This window comes from Mirounga leonina, unplaced genomic scaffold (genome assembly GCF_011800145.1).
Source record: "Mirounga leonina isolate KUSES-001 unplaced genomic scaffold, KU_Mleo_1.0 Mir_353, whole genome shotgun sequence".
Taxonomy (NCBI): domain Eukaryota; kingdom Metazoa; phylum Chordata; class Mammalia; order Carnivora; family Phocidae; genus Mirounga; species Mirounga leonina.
Genome location: NW_023270699.1, coordinates 3578956 through 3601409, shown reverse-complemented (window position 1 = coordinate 3601409; position 22454 = coordinate 3578956). Strand labels below are relative to the sequence as shown.

Below are 22454 nucleotides of genomic sequence, written 5' to 3'. Positions count from 1 at the left end.
CTAAGAGGGGCGGAGTGAGCAAGGAAATGGCGGAATGTTCCCAACTAAATCCCAACTCACCCTCCCAGGTATCAGTCAGGCATGAGTTCTCTGGGAACCTGCTTCCTCAAAGGAGGTTCCAACAGGCATAGAAACATAGATTCTTAAATCACCCATTTTCAATTTCTGTTTACTGGTTGTGATGTTTGAGATTCAACAAGAAACTATTAAGCCATTTAACGCAAACTCTGTCTTCACGCTGCTTCGCATGGTCTTAGGAAAATTGAAGCGAGAGTTATGCACTAAAAATATTTATTTCATTCCCGTCTCAAAAGTGGCTCTGAAAAGTATCTTAGAAAACTAGTAAATTCACATCCAGCATTTTTGCTTTTGATTCTTGCTGATACTTGCCACGTACTATCAGCATGTGGCAAATTACGCAGCTTAAATATTTATGATCAGAATAAGAACAAGTGGTAAAATGCTTTCTGAAACCTTGAACCTAGGCAGGCATGGAAGTCCCTTCCCAAAAAGGCGGTTGTCGGTCGGTTTCACAACACTGAGAAATGTTGCGAAATCCTCTTTCAGAAGCATCGTCTCTCCCCCACCCACTTTACTCACCATTTCTGGGGCCGCCATCATTAAAAGCAGAAATATTTTCCTTTTTCATTATAAGAGCAAGCGTGATGGTAAGCAGGCTGCCAACAGGTTCTTCCAATCGGGAAATACTTCCACCAGGTCACTCAGCCTTGTCGACTCAATCATCCCAGCAAACAGCATTATCGCGGGCAGCTGTGTAACCCGACCTGGATGTGACTATCAAGTGGCCATCGGTGGTATGACTACAGAGCCCAGGGAGGGGAAAAATGTGACTTGCCTTTAATTAGTAAGTAAGGTAAGCAAACCTTTTCAGAAACTTCACATAAGAGGCTTCAGAACACAGGCGCTCCTTTTATAAAAGAACAGAGAGGTCCTGCCCGGTGCTGAGCAAGCATACCAAGAGGGGCAGGCAAAACGCTCTGGCAGCGGTTTCTATCCCTCGGTGTGACTGACTCATAGCAGCTCTGCAGGCAAAAGAGAGGGAACCTGAAGTGTTCTCACAGTGAGCACTCCATAGAGACACTTCACACTCCATTCTGTAAGGGGCCTCCACGTCCCGAGGGCTTTCTGCACACAATACAGCTTTAAGATGTTTTATCAGGAGAGAACACAGCCCTGCTGCTGTTGGCAGGGAACTGAGCCCCTTTGGAAGTCTAGTGGAGTAAAGCTAGATGCATTCATTTATTCACCAAATATTTATGAGCCATCTGCCATGAGCCAGGCATCTAGACTCAGAGCAGATGGCAGAGAGGACAAAGCATTCATCTGTGGTCTCAGGTGATGACAAATGTGAGGAAGAGATGAGGCTGGGAGAGGCTTAGAGAGTGATCAGACAGGGTAGTGGAGGAAGACTTCTAGGAAGAAGTGGTATTTCAGTGGAGACCTCAATGATGAGATAAGGAAGGTCATATGAGCTAAGAGGGGAGATTGTTCCAAGCACAGGACCATCAACTCCAGAGGCCTGGAGAAGATGAGCTGGGGGTGTTTGAGGAACCCCAAGAAAACCTATGTGCTTGGAAATTGGCAGATCATGGAAGGCCTGGGCCATTGGAAGGACTCTGGTTTGATTTCCATGTGATGAAAAGCCACCAAAGAGCTAAGCAGGGCAAAGTCAGATCTATGCATGTGTACAAAGTGTAGGGACAGAGGTGAATTCACAGAAAGCCAGCAGGAAGCTACTAAAAACCTGGCCACCATGGCAGTGACTTGGACCAAGATGCTGGTGGTGCAAATGGAGAGCAAAAGCTAGATTTGGGATTTTAAAGATAGAGTTGGCAGGATTTGCCAATGGCAACAATAGCTAGAGAGATATATTCAGCCACTTGTGGTTTAACTCAGTTTTGTTTTCCTGCCTCCCAGCACCCGCCCACACACCTCTCAATGTTTTTGGATTTAAGACCAGGGATCCTTCAAGCTCATACACCCCTCCTTTACATCTTTCTTAACTACTCTCACTAGTCCTTGAACAAACCTTTGCCTTCAAAGACAGGGATAGGAAACTTAGAACTTAATTCTTTGTTTTCACCTGAGTGCTATAGGTGATGCTCCATTGGAGTACCACTCTCAGAGGACAGTCTAGAATGTATTATCGTGGCAGTTGACACAGTGATGAGTGTGTGGTAGGCTCCAGGTACATGGATGAGCTCATCATAAACTAAAGTGGTGGAACAATACTGAGTAGACATGTAGAAAACCAGAAGCAATCATGAATTCACATATGTCATATTAATACATTAACATGTTAACATCTTGGGATGTGTGTCAAATGAGGTCAGTTTGCCTGGGTATAGCAGGGAGATGACCCATGATGGTGGCTGAACTTCTACCACCATACAGTAGCCTCTCCGAAAGCTTACCTACAAATTGATTCCATCAATCTCAAAATGAAACTTTAAGGAAATAGAAATCAGCATACCTAGGGCTGGCATTCACCAAGGTGGTGTCTTCCGTGGTCTTGGTTTAGAGGTATGAGAAGAGGACCCCCCCTGCCGAGGGGTCCTCTAGGAGCTGTGAAGTTTTTGTAACCGTTTGCACACAGCTTGAGTTCCAAGCATTGTCTCAATCTCCACCTTTTTTTTTTTTTTTTGAGAGAGAGAGCAAGAGCAGAGTGAGGGGCAGGGGTGAAGCAGGCTCTCCACTGGGCAGGGAGCCCAATGTGGGGCTCGATCCCAGGACTCTGGGACCATGACCTGAGCCAAAGGCAGACGCTTAACCGACTGAGCCACCTAGGCACCCCTCAGTCTCCACCTTGATCCCATTGGTGAGAGAGGGATGCTTTGAGAGTCAGCCACAGGAAGAAGTGTCAATCAGGACACTTTTGTCTTTTCACCGTTGGCCTTGGAAGATAACTTTTCAAGCTAAGGAAAAGGGATGAGGCTAGATTGGGCATTTCCTGGCTTAACATAAGTAAGATTTTTTAGGGCGCCTGGGTGGCTCAGTTGGTTAAGCGACTGCCTTCGGCTTAGGTCATGATCCTGGAGTCCCGGGATCGAGTCCCACATCGGGCTCCCTGCTCGGGAGGGAGTCTGCTTCTCCCTCTGACCCTCCTCCCTCTCATGTGCTCGCTCTCTCTAGCTCATTCTCTCTCTCAAATAAATAAATAAAATCCTTAAAAAAAAATAAGATTTTTTAAAAAGAGAGAAATTTATATTTTAATATGTTATAAGCACAATTGCTCAGAAAGTGGTTTACTATTGAGAAAATAAAAATATATTTGAGTAGAGGCTATATCTCAGACCCAAAATCTACTTTTTTTTTTCTTCTGGTTACAAGTTTTTTCTACTTTGAGGCTTTTGAGTTTGAGCTATTTAATTCATTTGATTATGAAATTATTTCATCTTTTTAATTCCTCAAAGAAAAAGTATATTTAAAAACATAATTAACTTACATTTAAAGATGAAATATTGAAACATTTTCCTCTAAAATGGAGAACAACACAGGGAGACGCACTATATAGATATATGTCATATCTATTCAACATTCGGAGTCTAAGCCAGTACAATAAAAAAGGAGGAAAAGGATGAGGAAGAAGGAGAAAGAAAGAAGAATAAAGAAGAGGAGGAGAAGAAAAAAAGAAGAGAAGAAAAGGAAAAAAGAAAACAAGGAAAGAAAAGAAATAAAAAATAAATTTTAAAGTAAAGAATATGTACTGATAAGAAAGAAAAATATTATTCATAGACACAATTCCTTTTGTACATAGAATATTTTTAAAATTCTAGAGATTTGTTATTGGAACTAATAAGTAAGTCAAACAAGATATTTGGATATAAGTTCAATGTAAAGTAATGTGAAATCAATAGTGTTTTTAATCACCAGCAACAAAGAGTATGAATATAAAATTTTAAAAAAATAATTTACAATGGCATAAAAAATGATCAAATACTTAAGAACAATCTAACTAATACTGCAAGACCTCTACACAGAAAATTATGCAACAGAATTGAAAGAAGATAAAGAAAATCTGGTATCTATGCCAGGAAATTTAACAACTTAGATAAAATGGTCAAGTTCCTTGAAAAACAATTTAATAAAACCAACACAAGAAGAATACTCCTGTATCTGTTAAATAAGTTAAATCCATAATTTAAAACTTTCCAAGAAAATTCTAGGACCAGATGACTTTACTGATATATCTTTTCAAACATTTAAGAAAAAGTCATACCAATCTTACAAAAACTCAGAGAATCAGGAAAGAGGAAATACTTCCCTTTTTAAACTATAGCAACACATAGGAATAAACACAAGACACTGAAACTACAAAACACTGCTAAGAGAAAGTAAATAGAGAGATATACCATATTCATGGAATGGAAGACTCAGTATTGTTAAAACTGACCTATAGATTCAACATAACCCCCCACAAAATCCCAGCAGGCCTATTTTTGTTGAAAATTAGCATACTGTTTTTAATTGCTCTTAGTATTCCTTCCCTTTCCTTTCTAAAGATAAATTTTATTGGGATTTAATTTACACACTTTAAAATGCCCCCAATCTGAGTGTTCAGTTCAGTCAGTCTTGAAGACCTACACACCCTTATCAGGATATGGAACATTTCCATCACCCCTAAAACTCCCTCAGACCCTGGCCTTGGACAGCCACTTATCTGTTTCCTGTCTCTATGGTTTAGTTGTACCTTGTTTTAAAATCTCATTTAAATAGAATCATACAGCATGTATGATCTTGAGTCTGGTTTCTTTTAATCAAAATAATGTTGTTCGGAATTCATCTATGCTGTCTCATGAGACAGCAGTGTGTTGTTGTTATTGATGAGTGCTACTTATTGATTGAATATACCATAACTTACATATACATTCACCAGTTGATGGGCTTTTGGATTCTTTCTAGTTCAGGTCTACTGTGAATAAAGCCATCATGGACATTCACATACAAGTCTTCGTGTGGTCACACATTTTTATTTCTCCTTGGTAGATAGTGAAGAGCAAATGTGTCACATAGCAAATGTATGATGAACTGTATAAGAAACTGTCCAAACGTTTTCCAAAATGGCCGGACAACGAATAAGAGTTCCAAGTATTGCACAGCCTTGTCAAAATTTAGTGGTGTCAATCTTTCCAACTCCTGTTCTTCTGGTAAGCACGTTGGACCTCTGGAACCTAAACCCTATGTGGAAACAGGGCTGGTGGGAGCTGTACCCCACCACCCTGCAAAGAGAATTCTGAAAAACCAACATCTCATGCAAACAGGATATAAGCTTTTGTCAGAAAGATCAAAAGGGCTTGAGGTTTTTCTTCACACCCTCAGGCAGCCTTGCCTGTCTCACTCTCTCTGGCTTTATTCATTTCTGTCCACAGGCAGGAAGAGATGGCAGCAGGGGAGACTCAGCTCTACGCAAAGGTCTCCAACAAGCACAAGGGCCGCAGCACCCCCTCGCTCCTGGACCCCCTCCTGGGAATGGGCTTCCCAGCACACACTGCGTGAGTACCGTCCCACCACCGCGGGCTCCTGGGTGTGTGTCCCAGGCCCCCCAGCCCCTCTGGCCCCTGCCGCACATCAGCAGGCAGCTCAGAGCACTTACTTCCTGTCCACGGGGTGCACCTTGCAGTGCGAGTTACTGTCTCAAAATAAGGCCTTTTTCTCCTTTTGATAAATGACATGATCTTTGCCCTTTAAAGACAAACTCTGCTGGCTGGCTGCCTGGCTGGCTGGTAGAGGGACCCCAACATTTGTAAAAATTGGGAGTCATGTGTTACTGGGGCACCCCCATTTTTCAGGGTTTGGAGGAGCTTGGGCCTGGTTGTACCCTCTCTGCAGTTCAGTGACTGAGATGACGCCATAAGGTATTTCAGACCCTCAGTTGAAGGGAGCTGTTGCAAGAACCACCATCAAGAACATATTTCTTAAGGGTGCGGGGAAACCATTCATCTATACGGAAAATCTCTTCAATGTCTGATCATTGAAAGAGATGGTTAAGAAAGTGCCGGAACAGCACTGACTCGATGCTGCTTACCCAAGGAAAAGGTCCCCATATGGAAAATTTTAACCTTAAGAGCCATCCTGTCAGAGAAAGAAGTCCCTAAAAGCAATGAGCTAAGATAGGGACATGGGGTACTAATTTTTCACAGGCTTATTCACATGGGAAAATGCATCAGAAGTCCCTTTAACGGGTGCCTGGGTGGCTCAGTCGGTTAAGTGGCTAAGCGTCTGCCTCCGGCTCAGGTCATGATCCCGGGGTCCTGGGATCAAGCCCCGCGTCGGGCTCCCTGCTCCATGAGGGGCCTGCTTCTCCCTCTCCCTCTGCTGTTCCCCCTGCTTGTGCTCTATCTCTTTCTGTCAAATGAATAAATAAAATCTAAAAAAAAAAAAAAAGAAGAAGTCCCTTTAAGTAACTTTGGATTGGGGAGGGGACCAAAGTTTCCTTAAACATTATAACAAAACCCTGAGCAAATTGGCTGAAATCACGTGGAAGCTACACCCTTTTCTTTTCTAACCCAAATCAGAACTTTGTTGCCTTTATGTTGATAATAAACCAGGGATCTTTGAAATAAGCAGTGGAACTATGTGCCAGACCCCAACCTGGGCACCTTCCCTTGGGTGCAGCCAGGGACACTGAGACCAGAGAACTCAGGCAGTGGTGGGGCAGGACCCCACTCTTGGCCCTTCTAAAGCCCATCCTATACTACACTCCTGAAGCTGGATGCAGACTCATGCTCAGAAGTCCTTGTAATTGAAACCAATGTCATCCCTGTCAGTATTCACCAATAGCAACATGGGGCAGCGCCATGTTGGTTTGCTCATCAACTCCAGCTATTTCCGGGCTGAATTCCTGAGAGAGTTATCTTAACCGTACTCCATCCTGTTCAGTTTGGTCCCATTCAGTTAAATTTAATTCAGTGTATATATATCCTGGTTTATAGTGGTGAGTATGACACCGTTGGGCCTCAGGGACCTTGCAGGCTGGTAGAGGAGGTAAACAGACACAAGTCTATATGGATGAAGCATGGTGACGGTACGTGTGGTGAGGAAACAGGATGGGCTGCACGACCACCCCACTGGGAGGGTTGGGGAGGTTTTCCTGGAGGAGGGACACTTGAGCCAAGCTTGGAAGAAGCAGTGCCATTTCTCTAAGGGCGTGTTGGCACAGGGCTGCATTTTGGCAGGGAGGCACGTGGGCAAGCCAGGGATTTGGCCCTTCACAGCCAACTTGCGGATCCAAGAGTGGGTTCACCTGGCTTTGCTGCAGGGTGTGGGGACTGGCCAAGGAGGCAAGATTGCGGGCATGGTTGGAGCCCATGCCCAGGACTGGAGGCTGGAGCCCCTGAGCAGGGGAGGTATGAGCAGGTCTGCATTTTCAGAAACCACAGTGATGTCACATGGAGATGGAGATGGAGGCCTGGGCAGGGGGTCCAGCTGCAAAATCTAGCAGTCCAGGCCCTCGTGGGGGCCTCCCTGAAGGTCCCATGTGCTGCAGGGCTACCCCTGCCTCCCTCCTGCTTCCCCAAAGAATAGACGGCAGGTCTCTGAATGCTCCTCTCATTCTGCTTTCCTATAGGCTAAAGGCCCTGGCAGCCACTGGAAGAAAGACAGCGGAAGAGGCATCCAATTGGTGAGTAGGGCTGTCTCTGCAGATGTGCTGAGTACTTGGCTTTGAGAGCTCTGCAGGGCGGACACGGGGAGGTGCCCCACATACGCTGGGCGGCCAGGGAGGGAGCCCCTGCCTGCCCACCCAGCACCGAAGGAAAGGGGAAAAGAACCCACATTTAAAATGGCAAACAGAGGAGAAAGATTGAAATTTGAACAAGGCTTTCTTCACTTAAAAATCTGAGTTTACCCAAATGTGGCAATCAAAGAAGAAAGCAAGCCACGTGATTTGTTGAGTAAATAGGGAAGATATAAAATAGAGGTCCCCACTCTCTCAGGCTACCTCTGATGGGGAGAGAGTTTACTGCTGGTCGTGGATGCCCCCCGAGGCATCAGGGGCCAGGTCGTGGGGTCCCGGGGGAGGAACTCAGGGTTCCAGGAGGCTCCACCATCAATCAGCTATGCACTCCGCAAGCCGCCCACTGCTGCAGGCCTTGGCTTTCTGCTCTGGGATCACCCCGTTCTCCAGCACCCAGTCCCGCCTGAATGTGCCATGATGCTGTCATTCTGCCCCTAGGTGGGAAGTCCCCGCATGCTCTGCTCTGGAAAACTGCAGCAAAAATCAAGCAATAAAAACCAGATCTCAGCCAGCTGGGGTGCCCTCCCAGAGCAGGATGGCAAATGCCGACAGTAGGTCTCTGATTGGCCAGCATGTCCTCACTGGGAACCCCCTTCTTTCCCCAAAAACTCTAGGCCAAGGGCAAACTATGCAACCCCTCTACTAGACGAAGGGAAACACCCAGAATCCTCTGCGCTAGGCTGACTCTAACGTCGGTTGCCAAATTTGAATTTCAAATGAAACCCACTGCCTTGAGGGCCAAGGTGACTTCCTGCTACTTACAACTCAGCCAAGCAGATCACAAGTCCCACCGAGACATGGGGAGACAGTGGGGTCCCCTAGGCTCCACCCAGAGTGGGCCGACCGTAGCTAACCAGGGAAGTGCCAGTTAAGATGCCATTAAAAATGAAAAGCAGGGCGCCTGGGTGGCTCAGTTGGTTGGGCGACTGCCTTCGGCTCAGGTCATGATCCTGGAGTCCCGGGATCGAGTCCCGCATCGGGCTCCCTGCTCAGTGGGGAGCCTGCTTCTCCCTCTGACCCTCCTGCCTCTCATGCTCTCTGTCTCTCATTCTCTCTCTCGCAAATAAATAAAAAAAAAAAAAAAATGAAAAGCAGCTTCAAGTGTCCACGCGGGTGAGCGGAAGGGGGTCTCTCCCTGTCCTGGCTGCAGTCTGGGGTGTGTATCAATGCGGCCGCCCACCACGGACTTCCACGTCCCGGTCCGTGCCTCGGAAACATACAAAGGGCCCAAGAAACATGTACAAAGATCTTGATTACCGTGCTACGAAACTGTTCAAAAAGAAACCAATGTCAGTGTCCGGCAGTGGAATGGATGGGTAAAATATCGCACATGGGTGATGAGCATGCACGGCCCTTGGACGCACTTAACCGGATGCGTACGCATCAGCTTGGGTCAATTGCAAAAACATGGTGTGGACTAAAAACAGTGCAACCTGCAGAATAATTTAAACAGTCGCTTATGATTGATATAAAACACACGTGAGTGTCATCTGTGGATTGGTCACTTAAGTTTCTGGAAGGAAAAGCAAACAGTGAAGGATGCATTTGTGCCAAGATGAAGGGGCAGAGCGCCCTCTGTTGGTGTTTTACTCTTAAGGAGCCTCTATGTGTGCATAGCTCCTGTCTCCTCAAGTGGCCACATCCCGCCCGCTAAACTCAGTCTTACATCTCGGGCACGTCTCTGCATCACTTGAAATTCTTCAAAACCATGACTCCTGATGAATGCATGATCAATAAACTTACTGTCACTTATCTTATCTTTATGTCTTTCCTGTTAGAAATCACCTGCCATGAAATACCTCATGCGTTCAGTGTTACTTGCTTTCTCCTTTGGAGAAAGTTCTGGAAGTAGAATTGTCAGTTCAGATGGGATGGGTATTCGAAGGCTCTTGGTGCGTCCTGACAATTTCCTTTTATACAGAAGTTGCACAGATCCACTGCACCTTTGACACATGGAGCATAACCTTCTTCCTTTCAAAAGCTTTGTGTTAATTTGACAGATGAGAAAATGATGCCTTGGGGTTGTCTTAATTCTTGTTTCTGTCATCAGTGAGTATGAACTTGAATTTGGGGTTATATGTCACCTCTCCTTGTCCTTAAAATAACCTTCTGAATACAAAGAAAATATAGAATAGCCACCTACATTTTGTCTAGGTTTGTTTTTTTGTTTTTCTTTTTTAGTTTTGACTTTTATGCTCAATTTGAAGTCGGATAGAACGAAATGTGAATGTTTTCTACAAATTTTCTGGCCCCCAAAGACCGTTTGAAGACCAGGCCACCTTCTCTCACTGTCTTGGTCTTTGGCCCGGGAATCAGACTCATGTGGGGCCGAGCCTGGGGGGGGGGGGCCGGCGCCATGCCGCGGCCACACCAGCCTTGCTGCGGGGGGCTGGCAGTGAATTTGTGCAGTGTGGACACCCCTGGTGCTGGGTTGCTGCCCTCCCCACGCGGGGAAAGTGTCCTGCCTTCGTGGCATGGGTGAAATCAGCCTGTTCTCTTGCAGGCTGCGTTGTCATCGTGATGACCCTTCTCTGGATGATCCCATCCCCCAGGAGTACGCCCTTTTCCTCTGCCCCACGGGGTCCCTGCTGGAAAGACTGCAGGTGTTCTGGAGAGAGAGCAAGAGTCAGTGCACAAAGAACCGAGCCCATGAGGTCTTCCCTCACATAACGCTCTGTGAATTCTTCACGGTGAGTCGGCCCCACCCTTCACTTTTCCCCTCATCTGGGCAACTCCTAGGCATTCCTCAGAGCCCCACTCACTTAGCCCCTCCCTTTGTTAAGTCTTCCCCGCTCCCCAGGCAGAAGGGCTGCCGCCCTTTGTGCTCCCACCATCGTGTTGCTTGTGTGTCTGGTGGCCCTGTCCACGTGCTGTGGCAATGTGTCTGGTGCCACCCTGCACCCCTTAGGAGACTAACCCCTCAAGAGGAGGTAGATGCCTCACTGCTCTTTGCACCCCGAGACTAGCACAGTCCCAAGGCACAGAACTTCTGGTGCGAAAACCAGGAAAGTCCCGGGCACACCGGTGTGAGTTGGTCCCCCTCCTTTGCCAGCAACAGCATTTGTGACAGTCAGGCTCCTTCCTGCGTGTCCTGGGTGGCTCGTCAGGGAAAGGAAGGCAGCCAAAGCCAGGGATGAAAGTAACCTTAGAAATGGGCACGCTTCGTCACAGCAGCCAGGGGCCACCTGGCCTCCCAGCTCGTCTTCCCAACCCCCTGGGACTTGCACCCAGCACGCACGTGTCCCCACAGACACACACACACACACCCCACGTGACCCACACAGACACGGACGTAGATACACACACGCACCCCTCCCTTCTCTCGTGCCAGCCGCCCCGCCGACCCCCAGCCCACGTCCAACCCTGCCAGGGCTGGCCGAGCACCCTTCCTGGCAGAAGAGCGGCAGAGGGACTGAGTCTCTGCCTTTGATGCAGAAGGCAACGCTCAGCCTCCACGAGCAGATGTCCCCCCGCAGCTCTGTTTGTAACGACTCTGTGCTTCCACTTACCTGAGACCCAGAGATACAATGTGGACAGACGGTCACTTATTCAAGGTCACACCCTCCATACGTCATGTGCTTCCCCAGGCCCCACAAGGGCCGCTAAGATGTAATAGACGGACGAATAGAGCCAGCTGATCAGAAGGGGACATAAAAATGCATATTAAAACTACAATGCAGCTGGTTCCTCAGAGGATGAAAGGTGCTGTGGGAAATTCGGAGGAAACCAGCTGCCGGGAAGAGCAGGGCTCGAGCCGATTTCCTGCCGGGGGCGGTAGGGGGAGTGGGGGGGAAGGGTCTGGGTTTCACTATGGTTTCACCGTGGTCCCATGTGGCCACGTGGGTCTTCCACATGCAGGAAGGTCTTCAAGCCCAGGAAGTGGCTGGGGCAACGCTGAGCCCCGGAGGCAGGAGGGGGAAGTGCACTGAGGGCTCTGATCAGTGCCCGCGGCCCTGGCGCTCAGGCTGAGCAGTGTAGACAGCACTCTGCGGGTGACAGGGGGAGCACCTGCCGCCTCAGGGTGGAGGGTGGCATGGCAGGAGCATGGCATTAGGTAGCGTGGTCAGACTGAACTGTGTGCAGTGAACTGGGGGGCAGTGGGGAGACTGGGTCAGAGCCTGTGTTGGTTCACGGTCCCCCACGAAGCAGACCCCAAGCTGGAATTAGAAGTGCTAAGAGATTTATTTGGGAGAAACACCTGTGAAGGACAAAGAAGAAAGGGACAGGCAGGAGAGCGGGAGAGGACGAGGCGGCAGAACCTCAGCCCGCGAGCAGGACAGCCGGCTGACAGGGAGCCTGGGAGCCCAGACCACCTCCAAGGAAACCACATCAGGGGCAGTGACGGGCACGGTCACCGCAGGAACGTGGCTGGATGCTGGGGACTTAGGCCACTGTCCTCCTCACTGTGAGCTCTGAACAGTGCATGCCCGTGACTGCCTCGGAGTCCATGGGAAACCTCCAGAAGCCAAATGATGCAATGCTGACCACAGCTGTGGGTTGAGTTGACATGACATGGAGGGACGGGAGGTAGCTAGGGTGACAAGTGACTCCCAACCCAGACACTTAAAGGATATTCCATTTCGAATTTTACCCGAAATCTCTAAGAAACTGAGGACCGGGTAAAGAACAAATCCATAACCCCAAACACATGGACAAAATAAATTACATTCCAGCATCGTGATCAGAAATAGGCTCAGTTGGCTGCATGATTTTTACTAAGTTAAAAGTTGCCCTTCTAACAAAAGGCAAGAAAGCACATCCTCTGTCTCCTCTCCCTTAGTGTGAAGACCACAAGGTGGAATGTCTGTATGAGGCTCTAAAGAGAGCTGGGGACAGGATCCTGGGCTCCTTCCCCTCGGTCGTCCCTCTGGTTCTCCACTCTTCCATCAGCTATCTGGGCTTCTTCGTGAACGACAGCCCTGCAGACGTCATCCGGGAGTTTGCCATAATGTTCGCTACAGAAGCCTCTGTCTTAGCAGGTAGGCAGCCCTGGACACTTGCACATGAAAGGCGCGGTTAATAGGGAGTGACCGCTCTGCGCCTCGGGCCAAGCTTGCTCCTCGGGTACGGTGGGGGTGCAGGCTGCTCCTTGCTGCCGTGGCGGCCAGACGGCTGGCTGAGCTGGGCTCTGGGCACACACGCACCCTGGCCCGGGACGTTTCCATCCTCACCTCTCCCTTTCCAGCCAGCTCCTCTGACATGGCCTTAGTCCGAGGCTGAACAGTTTGGCTGGAGCTAAATCTAATGAGCCAGGATGTCCTTCAAAAGGAAAGCAGACTCCGAGAACCAGCGGTCATCTTTTCTCTAAGTAGGAATACCTTTGTTTGCATCGATGTGGTTTTTGAGAACACTTGGCACTCTCCAGCTGCCCCGGGAAACTGTCCCAGGAGGGGACATTGAGTGGCCACGTGAAGACGGTGGATTGCAGGCTGGTGCCCATGCTGGGGGATCGGGGGCTTCCCAGCCCCAAGCCCACCTTGGGCAGATCCCCTCCTGGGGTCAGTGCTGTGTGTAAAACCAAGTCCTACTTGGTTTTTGGTAATGTTTTAGGGAGGAGCATGGTCTTTTTTCCTTGGCCTCTTGGGGAAGGATTGTCTAGACTCACTTTGAGGATCTGCAAACCTCCCTTTTCCCCCAGCACCTGCGCTGGTCTAGAGACGGGCTCCGGCTGGGGTTCATGGGAGGGACTCTGGACTTGACCTCCGAAGACAAGAGTTCCTCTGGAGTCTCTGGTTAGCGCTAGGCCTTCATTGAGCCTTATCAGCTCCAGGACTCGTTCTTCTTTCTCTGCAAATCGGTGAGGCCTCTGGCCCTTCTAACAGCACAGCCTGTTTCTGTGGGGCTTCCCCATCGGTCCTGGCACACGAAGGCATTCAGCATTGTGACTCCAAGTGCCCTGGTGGGGACCCCCCGCCCTGCCCTCTGCAGGCATCCAGAGACCCCATTCTCAGACACGCCTGGACACAGATCTGGCCACATCAGGAGGTCACCGAATCCTGGATTTCCACCTGGAGGTGTGCCTCTGGACTCCGGGATTCTATTTGCTGGATGATTATTGGCTTACCCCGTGTCTTTGCAGATCGGTGTCCTTCATATAAACAAGAGTCAAAGGTGGCTCTTCAATCTCCTTGCCTCCAAAGGACAACATGGTCTCATCATGCCATGCCCTGTCGGCCCCTTGCCGCGGAGCAGGCACGGCACTTATAAAGAATAGCATGCCCGCCCAAGGTCACTGTCATGGGGTGAAAGCGTCCCCTAAAATTCCTGTCCACCCAGAACCTTAGAAAAGGACTTTATTTGGAAATAGGGTCTCTACAGAAATAATTAGTTAACACAAGGCCAGACTGGAGTCGGGTGGGCCCTACATTCAGTGACTGATGTCCCTCTAAGAGAGGAGAGGACACCCAGAGACACAGGGAGGAGGCCACGGGAGGAGGGAGGCAGAGATATGGGGACGCGACCACAAGCCAAGGAGCGCCAGGAGCCCCGGGAACCTGATGCGGCAGGAAGGACACTGCCCAGAGCCTTCAGAGGGAGGGCAGCACTGCCCACACCTGGATTTCGGACTTCTGGCCTCCAGGCTGTGAGAGAACACACTTCTGTTGGTTCAAGCCCCGTAGTCCGTGGCCATTTGTGACAACAGCCCCAGGAAAGCAACCGAGTCCCCTAAGCAGTGGTCGGAGCTGGAACGTGGGGCCAGCCCTGTCTCGTTCGGCCCCACCTGGGTTCCTGCTGACCAGCCCTGCACTTGTCTTGCCCTGCCCTGCCACACCTGTGCCTTGGGCCTGACCCCGAGGGGTGGGGAGGGGCCTTTCAGCTTCAGCGTGTCCTGGGCCCCTCTCCGGGCAAGTGGGCCCCCCACCCCCCAGTGAGACGCCCCCACAGGCAGGGGCTGTGGGGAGCAGACAACACAAGGGCCCATTCAGAAGTCGTGTGTGGTTCACTGGTAACTCAGATGACATTGAGCGTGGGTCTTTCCCAGGCCACGCTGACTCACGTGGCAAGGCCATCCTCCCCGCAGTGCTCAAACACCTAAAGAAGGAATTTCCCCACCACCCACACACAGTCTCAATTTCAGCTGCTCACCTCGACAGTTTCTTGTTTGCTGCTAAAGGCTGGTGTAGGGGATGGGAGACATCGGTGGGGCTGGCGGGTCTGGGTCCAGGAAGCAACTGCAACATTGGTGACATTTTCCAGGGGAGAACCCCCAATCCTGTCTGCTGTATGGGTTGCCCATGGGAGGGGTGGCAGGTAACCAGTATTTACTAAAAGACGCCCAGAGATGTGAACGAAGAGACTGGTTTTAGTGCAGCCTCAGCAGGTGGTGGTCACTGTCCCCAAGCTGTTGCCATCAGAACGAAAGCTGAGTCAGGCCAAGATGCTCCCAAGGTCACCCACCAGAAGCAGGTCTACCTAAGACCAAATCTGTGTGTTCCCGTCGGTCTCCGCCTCCCCGGAACAGGCACTCCTTTGTGGCCCAGCTGAAAGCAGAACCTGGCCGACGTCAGGGCTCAGGAATGAGGACCGGGAGGGCTGGGGCCACCAGGGCAGAGGCCAGCCAAAAAGACCAGGGGCTGGCTGCTCCAAGGGCTTCCTGCTTCACCGAAGGGAGCGAAATAGTAGAGATGCTGTCGTGTTTGACACACAATTGACGCATTGCTGTGGTGTTTTCTTCCTGAGACTCTGAGGCTGAACCAAACCTCATTGAGCTAGAGCGCCGGGCTACCGGTCCAGGCCAATGGGTAATGTGCACACCGAGGGAATGAAGGAGCAGCTGTTTACTGCGTCCATTTTAGTCAACTGTTTGGGCAACCAGCTAGCAAATCCACAGGCTCCAAACACCCCCAACCCATATCTCTACCCCTCCTCTTTCCTGCTCCTTGTAAGATCTGCGGTACCCAACCATCCCCTCTGTAAGCTGAACTCTGGAGACTACACAGTCTGGGGGGGAGTCCTTGCCTTACCAAGAAAGCCCCAGTGCCCAGGGGGAAGGAGTGGGCGGAGGCAGGAAGCGCCATGCAGAAAGGCTTTGCACCACCCCTCCTGGGTGCGTGGCCATCCTGGAAATGCAGTGCCGATGGTGTGGGTTAAAGCACGCATCATCCTTGTGTTTACCTGATCTCACAGACTGCACCGTGAAGCCTTGCACCAAGCAGCTGCATCTGACCTTGGCCCACAAGTTCTACCCCCACCACCAGAGGACACTAGAGCAGCTGGCCAGAGCCATCCGCCCGGGCCACAGCTGCCAATGGACCGCAGTGCTCTACTCCCGAGACATGCGCTTCGTGCACTACCAGGTGAGCAAACCCAGGCCTGGGAGCCTCGCCCAGAGCAGCGCATGGGAACAAATGGTTCCCACCCGGCAGAGCACTGACCCCCGGGAGCCCTCCTCTGGAGGTGTTTCAGGAAAAGGAAGACCGTCTATTGTTTTTTAAATCATTCCCCCTTTTGTGCAATTTGGAACTAGCATTCTTTTATATATGAGTTGCAGACACAAAAAAAAATTGGAAAAAGCAATGGTAGCATTGTTGGCAATAAAAAATGGACTGTTGCAAAAATTTACAAATATGTTGTATTGCTTATTAATTTGTTTAAATGATGATTTCAGTGAAGCCTCATTGCAAGGCTTCCTCCCCGCAAATTGATTAGCTTACATGGAAAGTAGGCAGTGCTCCCTTTCAGACCCATGGAATTAGCATGAATAAATCCACCATGTTCCATGTTGTATGAGAAGCTATAAATAATCTCATGCCAAGGAAGGTGGATGTGAAAGTCTAAATATGCTCTAAGATCTTTCATATTAGAGACCAGTAAATAGTGATAAGAGATAGATGATAGATAGATGATAGATAGATAGATAGATAGATAGATAGATAGATAGATAGATAGATAGACAGACAGACAGACACCAGAATTCATTTCCAAACCGATCCCAAGAATTCTGGGCCATATTCTCCTATATGCTACTATCTATCATCAGACAAAGGCCTTGGAGTGCCTTCAAGGAAAACACTTGCGTCTTTTCCAGACCCTCAGGGCCCTCTTCCAGTACAAACCTCAGAACGTGGACGAGCTTACACTAAGTCCTGGCGACTACATCTTCGTGGACCCCACTCAGCAGGAGGAAGCCAGCGAGGGCTGGGTGTTTGGGATCTCCCAGCGGACAGGCTGCCGAGGCTTCCTACCTGAGAACTACACGGAGCAAGCCAGCGAGTCTGATACCTGGGTTAAGCACAGGTGAGTGCGGCCTCCAGCGGCCACCCAAACATCTCTCCCTGAGTTAGTGTCCAAGAACGTCCCAATGAAAACAGCGGTTGCCATATTTGTATGCTTCTAGACCATTCCATCATGGGTAAAAATTGCCTTCTCCATGCCGGCAACATTATCCCTGCAGGTATACGGTTAATATCTTGGTCGATTCATGGTTTTCTGCGGATAATATTCAGAAAATGTGAATTACTCTATTGGGCTTCTGAGATCATAATCCCAAAACAACTACAAAAACCACCTCCTTATTATGGGCGTAAGAGATCATAATCAGAGATCCTAAGCTTGGCTTTATTTATCTTTCTGCTCAGTGTGTCAACTGTAAAGTCCTAAGATGCATGACTAGTTTTGCATTGCTCTACAGCAGATGACCACGAACTTCCCAGCTAAAGCAACACACGTTCTTTATCTCCTAGTTTTCATGCATCAGGAGTCTGGGCGTGGCTTAGCTCGGGGTCTCCCAAGGCTGCAGTCAGGTTTGGGCGGGGGCTGGGGTCTCATCTGAAGCTCAGGGTCCTCTCCTGAGTTCACGTGGTGTTGGCAGAACTCATTTCCTAGAAGCTGTAAGGCTCCTGGTGGCTTGCTTCTTCATGTTCAGCTGGAGAATCTCTTCACTTGAGCATTTCTAGCATCGTCTGGGAGGCTGAGGTTGCTCGGAATCATCAGATCTTGGTTCCTTTTGTTCAATTTGCTTCCCTCAATTAATCTCTTTCCTCACATGTGTCACTAGGAGCAACAAGAATAAAACAGGCCACACCTTTAACACTGTGCTTGGAAATACTCTTAGCTACACGATCAACTTCACTGCTTATAGGTTCTCCTCTCCACCAACAATTTCACTAAACTTTTTGCCACTACATGGTAAGGATCCCCCTTCCTCCAATTTCCTGTAACGTGTATCTGACTGCTTCCTGATTCTCCCAGCATCCATATTACCACAAACAGTCTGTCCAAAGTAGTTTCTTTATTGAGTTTCTCAAAATTTTCCACACCTCCACCCACTGCTCAGTCCCAGAGCTGCTCCCATATTTTAGGCATTTGTCCCAGCAGCACCCCACTCCTGATCCCAAATTCAGGGTCAGTTAAGGTTTAGCCAGAGAACCAGAACAGCAGAATAGTAATTTATATATATATATATAAATTATATATTTTATATATATATAATATGTATATATTTTATACATATATAATATGAATACATTTCTAAAATGTATAGTATTTTATAGTTAATATACAAAAATGATTTCATAATAATATAATAGTTTCTATTTATGTCATATTATTTATATTGTAATATATGTATATGTTACACACCACATATATACACATCCATTTAAGGGTTTATTACAAGGAAGTGCTATGTGGCACAGTTGGGGTGAGGGAGGGAGGAAAGGGAACACAGCCGCTGGAAACCATGGTGATTGAAATGCTTGTCTCCTTGTGACAAGCGGGAAGGACTCCCCAGGCAGATGGGAGAGCAGTTGCTCTCTACTCTCTACTTACTCTCTGCTCTCTACTTGGAATCTCTGAGGTCAGGGAAGCCCTAAGCCTTTATTAAAGACCTTCCAACTGAATAAGTCAGGCCCACACAAGATAATGTCCCTTGGGACTAAGTTAAAGTCAGCTGACCAGGGACCTTAAGGGCATCTACGAAATCTCTGCACAGCGTGGCACGCCGCTCGGCGTTTGATTGGATAACCGGAAAAGGGTGTGTGTATGCTTTCCACCATGACCTAAATGGTCTGTAAAAAAGATCATGCAATTATGAAATAATGTATTTGTGAAATAAGTTAGGATACATCCATACAATGGAATACTTGCTGTGTTTAAAAAATGGTCACTTGGAAGTAATTTAGGTGCTGATATGAAAAGATCTGAGACAGGTTGCAGAACGCTGTGGCTAGTACAGAACTATTTGGAGGTAAGGGGGAAGTGAAACATGACTGTCTGTACATGTATGTGTGTGATGTGTATTTATACGCATGCTTGTGCCTAAAAGATCCCCGGAAAGGAGCATCTCTAGAAACTTCCAATAGTGGTGCCCTGGGGGCTAGGGGAAGGGCCGGGAGAAGGAAGAGGACTTGGGAAGGAGACTTTGCTCTCTACCGTCCATGATTTGTAAATATTGGAACCATATATATGCATTACTTTTTCAAAATATAAATTTACCCATTTTAAATTTAAAGAAAAGAATATGAGGACATCAGGTCAAAGAGAGAATAAACAGGAGAAGTCAGATAAATCCAGGGCTGGGGTTGCACACACCATGCATGTTGGGCGATCCCTGCCTTCCCACACCCGATGCAAAAAGGGACACAGTTTCCACAAAATGAGCACAGTCATTCCAGGTGCAGTAGACCAGTCATCTGGAGACGCACCATTTTCTCAGGGTAGACATGGCTATGGGTTCTGTGGGCTACCACAAAGTCACATTGGTGCCCCAAGGGACTGCAGAGCTAATCCAATGCAGCCCCCTGTCCTGGAAAGCTGAGCACACTCTGGCCCAGGGAGGTGGGGAGGTCGGATGAAGTCGCACTTATTAAGGAAGCCCTTGTTTCCCTTGAGAACCAGCTCTGTCACCAGGTCCCATGAATGCTTTAAGGAAATCAGGAGACACTGGTTACACCCCAACTGACTGAGTTCCAGAAGGGGCAGGGTAGGTCCTCCACTCCCCGCTCAGGATGGGAGAGCTTTGCTGCCACCAGGCAACTGGCAAACCCGGATGTTTCTAGAACTACACGGTAAAGACTCTGTAGGAGACGAGTTTGTGGTTATTATATTTTTGGCTTCACAATTAATCTGTCAACCACCTGTGACCAGCATAACCAGTCTAGCCTTTAAGCCTGACATTGCTGGGACTATTCTTCCTAAGGACAAGACAAGTTTCCCTTATGAATTAATAAATACCAAGAAAAATTGCCACAAAAAGAGAGAAAACTAAGTAGTAGGCTCAGCGATGGGGTGTTCGATTGGCCATGTTTTGGAAGCCCCCCCATCCTCCCTGAGGGACAGCAAGACATCCTGACAAACTGAGACATGTGGTCATGGACCCTTGGGCCGATAGCCAGCACTGCCGTCAGACTCGGTCCTCCTGGCAGAGTCTTCTAGAACTGCCAGAAGTGTACTTTATTAAGCCCCTATGGCTTTTTAAGTTAGAAGATGATCCTTGAATGGCTGGACACATCACTAAACTGTTGAGTAGAGGGAAATGTGGTCTGGTGGCACCATCCAAAGACTAGCTTGCGGTGGGCAGACATGTACATACCTCAGACTGCGTGGGCTGCAGGACTGATATTTGGCAAGTGCAGCCTGCTGGCCTTCCGGTGCCCAAGGACAGATGTGCACTTGCATCAGGAGCAGCCCCTACCTGCCAGAGGGGACACGTTTGAGTTTGCAGGCATGCTGTTCTGCTCGGCCACCGAAATATCCACCACCCATCAGCCCATCACCAATTCAACTTCAGCCTTTTTTCAATGGTTCCAGGAGGCTTTGGATTCACTGCATGACAAAATCACACCCCAATATCTGTCCGTGACCTTTAAGAAGATGAGAGGTGACCAGGGGGATACAATGGGAGAGCGTCTTCATGAATCACCATGGCTCTCAATGCTCCACATAGAAGAACATATGTAGCATAATCTAGAACAAAGAGTGGAGAGGCCGTGAGTGTTATAGCTTAGAGAACAGTCTGTCTTCTGGCCGTGATGAGAAGACTTTCCACACTGAAGCCGTACCGGTCCAGTAATTTCCAAAACCGCAGAGCAAGTTGGTGGCAAGTACCTCAGACATAATAAAGGTGCTGTCGTGGGCTGAATTCTGTCTGCCTCAGATTCCCTATGTTGAAGTCCTGGCCCCCAGCACCCCAGAATGTGACTGTAGAGATGGGGTCTCTACGGAGGGGATTAAGGAAGAATGAGATCACTAGGAGTGGCCCCCATGCAATCTGACCCATGTCCCTAAGAGAGGAGGAGATCAGGAAGCAGACAGGCACAGAGGGAAACCACATGAGGACATGGGAGAGTAGGGTGTCCACACACCTAGGAGGGGGCCTCGTGGGGAGCCAGCCCTGCCCACGCCTGGATCTCAGAACTCAGACTCCAGGACGGGGACAATACATGTCTGTTGTCTCAGCTGCCCAGTCTGTGGTGCCTTGTTACGGCCGCCCCAGGAATCTAATATGGGGATGTGGTCCATACAACCCCACGGACTGCAGCTATGCCCCTTTTAAAAGCCAGGGAGAATTTAAACCCATCTACTTCTGTGGCGTAAGTTGACCATTAAGTAGTTCTCCCGAGAGAAGATCAGAAATATTTAAACGTTAAGATCTTTCCTTTCTCCTCTCATTGGAATCTTGATTATATTTCATTTGAAAGACAAGCAAAAAAACAATTTGGTTTTCTCTCCAACTGTAGACTTTACAGATGCTATTTATAGATAAGGAGGCTCTGTTGTGTGCGAGGGGAGGCTCGAGCAGAGTGCGGGCCCCGCCTCATCCTCAGGAAGAGGAAACCCACCAACGTTTCCTTTGTCAATAGGAGACTGTAAATAGGGCCTCTGCCCCGGGAGGAGGGAAATGTCAATGGTTTGGACGTGGACACCAGTGTTCTTGGTCCACTTATGGCCAACTACAGCCCACAGCTCTCGGGAGCTGGCCTCTGACACTGAGAATATGTGAGCAAAGGAAATCTACGTGAGCTGTATCCCGCCAATGGGAGTTTCCAGCACAACACGGGGGGGTGACAATCTGAAAAGAAAAGGTACAACCTGCAGACAGTTTGAGAAGTGCGTTCACCAAATTGAAACAACATGGGGGCATGAATGGTCCGAGGCATGAGTTGGTGGCGATGGAAGGCTGGTGCCCGGAGGCTGGGGTGCAGGGCAAATGCTCCTGAGGCGCCCCTGGCTCTGGCCCTGGTCCGGTCTCAGCATGGACAGGTGGGGCCAGCAGTCGTTGCGAGAGAATCCAGGACACGAAGTGTCTACGGGGGAAACGCTAATATTCACACATGGGTTGAGGACGTAGAAACACACCATGTTCATGACTGAGGAAGACGAATCGTGAATGTATCGATTCCTCCTGGATTCATTGAACCTTCATGTTTAATGAAATGCCAGGAAAAATCCCAATGGGATCATTTGCTGGAACTTCAGTGAATGGCTGAAAAGTGTATCTGGGAGAATAAATGGGAGAGGAGCTGACAAAACTTTGAATAAATATTACGAGAGGAGATAATTACCCTGATGACGAGTGATGCTGAGCATCTTTTCATGTGTCCGTTGGCCATCTGGATGTCTTCTTTGGAGAAATGTCTGTTCATGCCCTCTGCCTGTTTTTAATTAGATTATTTGGTTTTGGGGTGTTGATTATAGATTATTTTAAAATAGAATTTATAAAGATGATCTCCCCTTTCATAAAGTGAATTTCCCCTGG

General features: G+C 48.7%; 1 protein-coding gene across 2 annotated transcripts in view; it reads left to right on the top strand.

Moving 5' to 3' along the window:
• The first annotated feature begins 5374 nt into the window (after positions 1-5374).
• The window catches only part of UBASH3A (ubiquitin associated and SH3 domain containing A), a 36666-nt gene continuing 19586 nt past the window's right edge, over positions 5375-22454 (top strand). For both annotated transcript variants that reach the window (XM_035030124.1, XM_035030125.1), the window contains exons 1-6: positions 5375-5513; positions 7589-7642; positions 10260-10446; positions 12537-12735; positions 15884-16053; positions 16785-16993. In XM_035030124.1, coding sequence (XP_034886015.1) covers positions 5401-5513; positions 7589-7642; positions 10260-10446; positions 12537-12735; positions 15884-16053; positions 16785-16993 — 932 coding nt within the window. In that variant the 5' untranslated portion in view covers positions 5375-5400. The remainder of the gene's footprint in view (positions 5514-7588; positions 7643-10259; positions 10447-12536; positions 12736-15883; positions 16054-16784; positions 16994-22454) is intronic.